The following is a 9083-nucleotide window of genomic DNA, read 5'->3' on the forward strand; positions in this document are numbered from 1 at the left end:
TGTGCTCTTTTCATAATTAAATATACCCTTGTGGCCATGGGAGAACTTTTTGCATTAATGGATTCACATTTTCCCACCACCTGATAATATATTTGTGTGGAAAGAATTATTGAAAGCCTACTCTAAGCTAATTAAAAAAATTACTTAGGAATAATCAAAAGAACTTATGACAGGAAAATAATTCAGAAAATTTCTGTTCTCAGCTGCCATTTATTGCTTTATTTTCTGCCTCCATTGTCTCAGTAATTTTCCCTTCCCTTAATTTTCCCTTTAATATAATGAGAAATTTTTTTTCCTTCCTTTTTTTTATGCGATCCTATTTTAATTAAATTGCATTTCCACATTGATTCTGCTTTGTTTTAAGTTTTATTGTTTTTTTTAACAAGCCATACAAAAAGTATGTTTAGTTTTTTGTTATGTATATAACTTAATATTTTATTTAGGACATTCTTGAAGAAGAGAAAGATGAAGATGAAAAAAAGAGTAAGAACGTTTCCAGAAGAAGAAAATTAAAAATTGATGTTGAAAATACCTATGTATCACCTCCTGCCAAGCTGACGAGGTCTTCTAACAAGATACAAGAAAAACCACCTCCTCGGGAAAAGAAAACGAACACTAAGAAAACATCTGCTGCTCTTTCCTCTTCACCTCCTTCAAAGTTAAGGAAGATTACTAATGAAGAAAGGGTCAGTGTTGACGATATAAAAATTTCGACATCAGAAAAGGGAGTTCCTGTCCCTGATGGTTGGAGAAGACAAGTTGCTGTACGAAGAACCGGCAAAACAGCAGGCCAAATCGATATTTACTTTTACAGGTATGCAGGTTTCTTTTAAATCTTTTTTTCTTTTTTAACTGTTTTAGAACATATAAGATTTTTATATTTGTTGTGTATAATTATAGAATACCAGTTGGTACCCGGCGCGTTTCTGCCGCAGAAGAAATAATTTTTGAAATATCGTTTGAAATTTGAAATAGCTATCTTTTTATTCGGAATGATAGAAAGAATGATATATATTTTCTTGATAACAATGAATATATCATTGAAATTGAATGATATACAAAGGAGAAGTATAAATAATATTTATTCTATTTTTATTTTATTTTATTATTCAAGTGCTTTAAGGTAGACAATATCTTTTATCTTTCCGTCTTCAGCAAAAACAAATAAATTTCTTGGCTATCCAACTCGTGTGCATACAACTGACCACGTGAAAAACGTGAATTTTCTAGGTTCAACCTGAACACTTGAAGTGATTGATCTTGCGCCTTGTTGATGGTCATTAAGAATGCAAGTCAAATGGGGAACTGCAGTCCTTTGAAATCAAAAGGAATTCCGATTGGAATAATGGGAATACGTGGAATGAGCACATCTGATTTCGAATTTCCATTAAGAATAGTTGTTTCGATTCTTGCCGCATGTTGGTCTTCTGGTTCTGATGCGCGACATCGGGTAGCACATAAATGTTGTCTTTCGATTCTTGCCGCATATTGATCATGAGATTCTGAAGCACGTGAATTTGCAATTCGTAAATGATCGGCTTCATTGCTCGCTTGTCGTTCCTCGTCTGTTTGAGAAGCTCGAATTCGCTCATTTCTACGTGCTGTGCTGGTAGATTTACTAAGTGACGAACGCTAGGGAGTCATATTTTTTGACAGAGTAATTAACATGATATACACTTGTGTAACCGAAATATCATTCATCTATTCTTTGGAAAAATCACTGTTTGCACTGGAAAATTTCCATTATATATAACTTTCCTGGATCGGCATCGATAATAATAATTATATTTTGTACGTGTGAGATAAACTCAAAATCAAATCACAAAACGTCAGGTTTAATATCCGAAAATAAAACGATTTTGAACTTTTTAGTTCAAGAACAATAATTTAAAGCTGAATTTTTATGGTCATTAAAACTGCATTATTTTCGTCCTTTAATGCATTCGATGATATATCGGAAATATTTTCATATATCTTCCTGAAAGTGAAATAGCTAAAAAATGTACGTTAGGCCTTACAGAAATGTTATACCTTATTTGTTACGGATTAGGTCTATTGGCTCCATGAAACTGGCTCCTTAGTTTTGCGTGACTTACAATTAAAGAGCATGAGAAGTGATATATCCCCCCCCCCTCCCCTCATCTTAGTATATAAATTTTGTCTTGCTAAATTCTAGATAGTAAATAAAAATAATTTTTTTTTTCTGTATGTAAATATAATTTTTTTTTTAATTTGCTATTATTTCGAATAATGCTAAATTATTGCTTCCTTTCTTTGCTTTTTCCTCTCCTCAAATATTACCTCATATTTTATATTAAACAAAACACATCTCTACATTTGGGTTGAGGTTGGTCAGTCGAGAGAGCTAGTGATTTTGAATTTTGAGCGGTTTTATACCGTTATTTTTGGAGCAAAAGAGTTTCTCCCTTTTTCTTTGTTTTGTTAGAAGTTCTGTTTTCAACTGGTGTTTGATATAATGTATTAAAGTCAAGTGAGACCTTTCCTTTTCTTCTTCTTTTTTTTTTTTTACTATTCCGAAACTTTGTTAAAGATGAGCCTTACAAAGGTCACTGTAGTGGAAGGATATGATATTTGTTATTCTTTAAACAACATGCAATCCTCAATTAAGGAAAAATTCTTCAAGAGTGGAAAATCCACGATTGAACTGGTTTTACGCCTTGGGCTAAATGAATATGAAGATATTAATATTGTAATGTCAAATGCGGATTCAAATTTAAGAATCCCCTAATAAACCCTTTTACTCTACAAGCATTTATTAAAGAGAAAATCAAGCGTCATGCAAATACACAAAACATGAAATTTACTCACTAGAGAAAAATCATGTTTACAACCCAGGATCCTGTTTGTGCAGCCCAGTTACTTAATCTAGGCACCATAGTTAATATTCTAGTTGTGACAGATATTATATATGAGAATATAACCTCCCGATTTCTACTTTATTATATTCCCATTAAAGTCTCGCTGCTAGAGATTGCTGAAGAATTAACAAAAAATAATGAAAGTGGTTTAGATAAGATGTTTTCTAATTACGGAATGACTCTCAGGAAACATCAACCGTTCTTACATCACCGGGGAAAGTTCCAACTGTAAGGCAAATTATGGTTACAATTATCGTATTCCAGTCTGATTGCAAGGAAAATATATATTTCATGCTATTAATTGCAATTTAGATTATTTGAAACCTAATTCTGTCTCAAATTTTAATCCATATATCGAGGTTCCCCTCCCCCCATATATGATTAGATTTTCAATCCTGATGCATATCAATTTTTTTTTCAACAGCTGTTTAAAGATTCATATGCATAAAAATATTATATTTATACTTAAAATATAAAATCAATAATGCAGCATTTATGAGATAAGTGAGCAAAAAAAATTAATGTAGGCCACTTTGATTGATGAAGAAATTTAAACTCAAATATTGTAAAACTAACAGCTTAACCCTTTCTAGGGCCGTGGGAAGTATGCTTCCCACCAAATTTATCAATCTTTGTATGAAATTATGTAGGTTGGCATAAGTTCTGACAAATTTTTTTAGTAAGTCAGAAACTTAGATGCTTCAGTTCTTTATCTCAGACAAAATGATGTGTCTTGATTTGTTACTTAATTATTAATTAATCAAATTAAATTAAATTTATCTAATAAGCTAAATGAATCCCTTTTCTTATTCTAATTTCAAGCCTAAAAATATTTTAACATAATATGACTAGAAAAAAAATGGCCCTTTAAAGGGTTAAACGAATTCATATAAACCACGTACTTATCTTTACACAGATGAATGAGTTAATTTATGAAAATTGCTTATTATACAATCAGGCAAGACTATTTTCTTTGTGGAAACTTAAAATGTAAACATAAATGCTAAGCATATTTCTTTCCATTGAAGTAACTTTTATATAGTTTTTTTTTGTTAGTTTTAAAACTAACATTTAAAAATATGGTGAATAATTCTACAACGAAGATGAATTTAATAAAGGAAAATGCGATATAATGACAACATTTTACAAAAAAAAAAAAAAAAAAAAAAAAAGCTTTAGTGAATATAAAGGTAATAAATATTCTGGACGCATTATACTAATATAAAATAATACCTCACTTATAAAAAAAACATTAGATAGTTCCTTTGCTTATCCAAAGTTCAGCAGCAGTTTCACGTGCTGCGATTTCATGATTCTGATGTGAGAATTCCTGATCACATACATCTGACCAGGGCGTGGCTAGTCCTTGGTATTTACGTACCCGCACCTCCTGATGCTGGATTAAATTGGAACCACTGGTGGGCATTGTGCGAGACACTGCTCACAGTATCTCTTTGTTATGTGACACTCTCTCTCATTTTACGATAAATTTGCGAAGCATACTACTCTTCTGCAGGAAGGAATCGGATAACTGCTGTTCCTGCGGATCTGGAGAAATCGATTATGCGAAAACTCTCCGGAAGTGAGAATATTGGTGCTGGAATTTGATACAACTTGAAAAATCAGCTTGTATTTGTGGATTGCACCAAATTTTAATCACCTCTAGAAATCGAAAGCTTCTCTTCTGTGGTAGTTTATATAATATAAAATATATTTTGAAGTATCCTTGAAGAAGTTCATTAAAAATATCAACATGCTAATATTCCGCCCAAACGATTTCTATTTCAGGTGCGCATAGGGAAAGTCGCGAGTAGAATTTTTCTCGGCGAATCAAAATACAAGGCAAACGGGCGAAATTCTATTTGCTGTTTTGACAATCAGAGTAACTAAGGCGGGTAAACTCGTTAGTTAAGGTTTGTTAGCGTTTGTGTATGCCGCTGTTAAAGAATATGATTTAACTTTTTCAGTTAACATGACTGAAAAAGATGAACCAGTTTATTTAAACCTTTAATGTCTGAGTTACAGCTGATAAAGGCTTGAAAAAAAATCTTAATATTTATTCATTTAGAAATGTATTTTGAGTATTAAAAGACATTGTCGGTAGGAAAAAATATAATATGTGCACAATTTATTATGACCACCTCTTCCATACAATGTTGAACCTTTTTTGCCCTTCCTACTGCATGGATTTTATGAGATGTTGGTAAATGGTATGAGGAATTTTAGACCATACTGATGAACTGCATTTTCCAATTCCTTCAGAAGTGATGATACTAGATCCTGATGCCTTGATTCCATACCACATATTCTGAATTGTATTGAGATCTGATGATTGTGCAGGCCAACTAAGCCAGGTAAAGTGTCTGTCATACTCTCTGAACTATTTATGGACAATACTAACCTTATGACAGGGAGTATTGTCCTGCTGGAAGTATCCAGCCCCTGCAGGATTATACCATTACTATAACAGCATGTACTGGATTTGCGATAAAACTTACATACTCTTGGGCATTCAGACATTGCTCCACAGTAATTAAAGGAGCTATACAGTGTCAGAAAGCATTTCCCAAAACGTAATATTGCATGCATTCATTAGCTTGAAATGTTGTGTTAATGTAATTGGGGCCGTGTTTTAGTGCTGTTTTCTCTATATTCAGACACTGCCATCAGCATAGTGTAGTGGAAAACGCAATTCTTTCGACCATATGACCTTTTCCCACTCATCTACTCTTCAATTCTTGTGCTCCTTTGCGAACTGGAGACGTCTGGACTTGTAAACCTCTACTAATTGTCAAGTAGAACAAGCAGGTCGGCGGCTTCTATCGCATATATGGTGTAATATATATGGCTAACAATTCATTCAAAGGTCTTTGCAGTTGCTCCTTGATTAAGAAGATTCCCCGAAATTTGACGCACTGTAATTCTAATGTTGGATTGGACAATTCTGACAAGTCTGCTTCCCGATCTCCCTTTCTGTAACCTGTGCCGGTTACAATTTTGATGTTGAGACCAGCTTGTGGTCGTCATAGGCTACTGAATAGTCCCCTCCTGCTATTAATCCACTCTCTGTAAACATTAATAACTGCTTTTCTCGAACATTTCACAAGTGTAACCATTTTAAAGGTGCTAATTCGGATACTTCGAGCGGCTGCAATCATCCCTCGTTCAAACTCAGTTAAATTACATTTTTTTTTTTTTTTTTTTTTTTTTTTTGCACATTTCTTCGCAATTAACACAATGCAATTGATGCTTCACTTCGTGCATTCCCTTCTTATAGCTATATCACCGTCTAACAGCAACAACAAGTTATAATAATTTAGGTAGCCACTTAGAATATGAAAAGTATTTTTAACATACTCTGTAAAACTAAGCTGGACATAGTAAGCTAGATAAAATAGTTAATTTCTACTAGAAAAGAATCATTCAAATGTTTTAAATCCTTTCAACTTTTAGCTATAACCATAACAAATATACCTACTTCCTTGCCAATGCTCATTGTTTTAGAAGTAAACTTTAAGCTGATCTTTTAAAATTTATTATGTCCGAATTGGCTGTTTGGGAAACTAGATATTTTCACTCCGAGGAATATAAAAATAGTATCTTTCCCTTTGCAAATAGTGATATTTCGTACCAAATGTGATTTTGAAAGTGAAACTCGGTGATGTCGAATATCTGAATTTTGCTGTTATAGGTTGGTGTGAGAATTAGTTGGAATGTCTTAAATCATTTATTAGTGCAAGCATTTATATATACCTGTGAGTGAAGATAAATCTTCTGGAACACATCGAATTTATGAATGTTTCATGAAATACTAGTAATTGTTGTTTTTTTAACTTAGTACTACAGAAAAGGTTCATGCCGCCTCGTCGAAATTTGAGAGGTGGAAGATGAAGAGTGTTCATAAGCAAATATTAATTTTATTGTTTTTCTTTTTTATATATTATGCATTACTAAAGAATTATTTTCTTTTGTTCATATAAGATTAAAGTTTTATTTCCCTTGTTTAAGTTTGTTAATTTTGTATATCTAACATAATTGCTATTTTTTTCACCATATTAATAAGAATAGATCGTTTTTATACCTTTTAAATTCTGCTGATAAGTTAAGCTTCATGTTAGAAGTATTCACATTCTTTGACTTTAACTTTCATCCTGTAGTTTGCAGTTAAAAAATATTGATCAGTGAAAAGAATTTTAAAGGCATCTCTTTTTAAACATTTAATTTGTGCTTTTTAGGTAAAATATATTTATAACTCATTCTTTAATGTCTTTTACTTTCCTATTTGCACATATATCTGGAGCCTGAAAAAAATGTTCCGATTCATAGGGAGGTATGAAATTTTTTTACAACCTAATGATGATTGCAAAAAGAAGTTTCAAAATTTCTTTTCTAATCCAGTGCAACTTAGTCTTTTCAGTTTCTGATCCAATTTGGTTAAATCAGTGAATCTATTTAAAATTTTCATTGCTTTGTAACATAAAAATTTTTAATTTTATTTATTTTGTTTGTGCAGCCCTGATGGAACAAAGCTTCGCTCACGTCTAGAAGTTGCAAACTATTTACTCAAACATAAGAGTGCGTTAAAAGTCGAAGATTTTGATTTTAGCAAACCATTGAAAGAAGCTGAAACTGTCGTAAAGGTAAACAATGTTGCTGAGAATAGTACAGCCAAGAGGAATAAAAGTAAGAATGTACAAGATGAAAATCCATGGAAGAATGGAGTCGAATTAGAGGATTCGCCTAAAGCTGTATCCACAAAAATGTCCAGGCCTGTTAGAAAATTCCCTTCTAAAGTGCCACCACCTGCTGGCGCAAAAGAAAAGAGTGATAAAAAAGATGTAGAATCCAAGCTTAAAAAGTCAAGAAAATAATTATTTGAACATTTTTTAAAAAAAATTTAAACGTTGTCAGTGTTGTGCTCACTTTTTATGTTGTGGATGTCTTAAATTCATTTTCTATTTTTTCAGATTTATCATATAATTTAATTGGCATTTTTTACATGATGTCCAGTGTGTGATAAGTAAATGCTACAGAAAGTTTATTTTGACAATATTTTCGAGGCCTTAATTATTATATTAATTATTTAATTGCTTTCTTTCCTTGCCTCTCCAAAGTTTTCCTTTGGATTTGTTAAATATTTGATTGTTTATATATAATAGGGTTACCATGGCACCGGGAGAATCGGGAAAATATAGAGAAGTTTCTTAGTTCTTTAACTAAAAAGTGCTGATCTCTAAACATTGCGAGAGTAAAAGATTGTAGTCTTAAAGATTTTAGCCTTTACTCTTGAGAATAATTTACTGAAAACAATTGTCCGGTCGTTGTGACAGTCCTGTCATTTTCAGTTCTTGAGTTTTACAAGGTACAGAACATATTACACCTAAAAAAATTGGTATGATGGCCATGATGAGTTAATTTAACACGAAATAGTTCCTTTATAGGATATTAAAAAGTAAGAGCCCTTTTTAAGGGCTTAGATTTTTTTTTTTTTTTTTTTTCTTAATCTCAAAATAAATTTGACTGTAGCAAAGCATCATTCCTGGTTATTTCAGTTTTATTTACGTTTCGTTTTGAAGCAATACGAGAGCCACTTTGAAAAGAATCTCGTAACTTTGAACAGTGGTCAGATGACGAGGACAAAGTTTAAACCAGCGCCCCATACCCATGGGGGGTGGTCTTGATGGATTAATAATGCTTACACGGCGGCAGTTAATTCTTATTAAGATTAAACGCTGTTTTAGGAGGGTAAGGATGAAATTTTATTTTTCAAAGCTAAAGCTGCAAAATTTGGTAGCACCTAGCTACCATCAAAGAAAATACTTAATGTTAATAATTTTCTTCATATTTAAAAATACTAATCAATAAGCAAACGAATAACGACGGGCCGATGTACAGATGCACAAGACATCGCTTTCGGAGGAGTGATGATAAAGTAAAATTATTTTTATTTCAGTTTTTGAAATTTATGTCAAGGGGAAGAGAAGGAAAATAATACTTTGCCTCTGCCACTGTTCATCTTTGTTATTTTAATTAATTATTAAGAATATTTTCACGAAAAATTCCTGAATGTCTTTAATGTTTCTTTGATTAAGCATTTTTCATTTTAAGAATGTTGCAATTTATCTAATAAAACCTTATGGAAAAGTTTATTTACAGATATCTAGTCATATTTCAACATTAGCTTTATTCAATACATAAATAAGT

General features: G+C 32.0%; 1 protein-coding gene across 1 annotated transcript in view; it reads left to right on the top strand.

Moving 5' to 3' along the window:
* Window positions 1-8394, top strand: part of LOC129960121 (retinitis pigmentosa 1-like 1 protein) — a 33128-nt gene extending 24734 nt beyond the window's left edge. The window contains exons 6-7 of the mRNA XM_056073260.1: window positions 444-814; window positions 7393-8394. Coding sequence (XP_055929235.1) covers window positions 444-814; window positions 7393-7750 — 729 coding nt within the window. The 3' untranslated portion in view covers window positions 7751-8394. The remainder of the gene's footprint in view (window positions 1-443; window positions 815-7392) is intronic.
* The last annotated feature ends 689 nt before the right edge of the window (window positions 8395-9083 follow it).

Source organism: Argiope bruennichi, chromosome X2 (assembly GCF_947563725.1).
Source record: "Argiope bruennichi chromosome X2, qqArgBrue1.1, whole genome shotgun sequence".
Classification (NCBI taxonomy): Eukaryota; Metazoa; Arthropoda; class Arachnida; order Araneae; family Araneidae; genus Argiope; species Argiope bruennichi.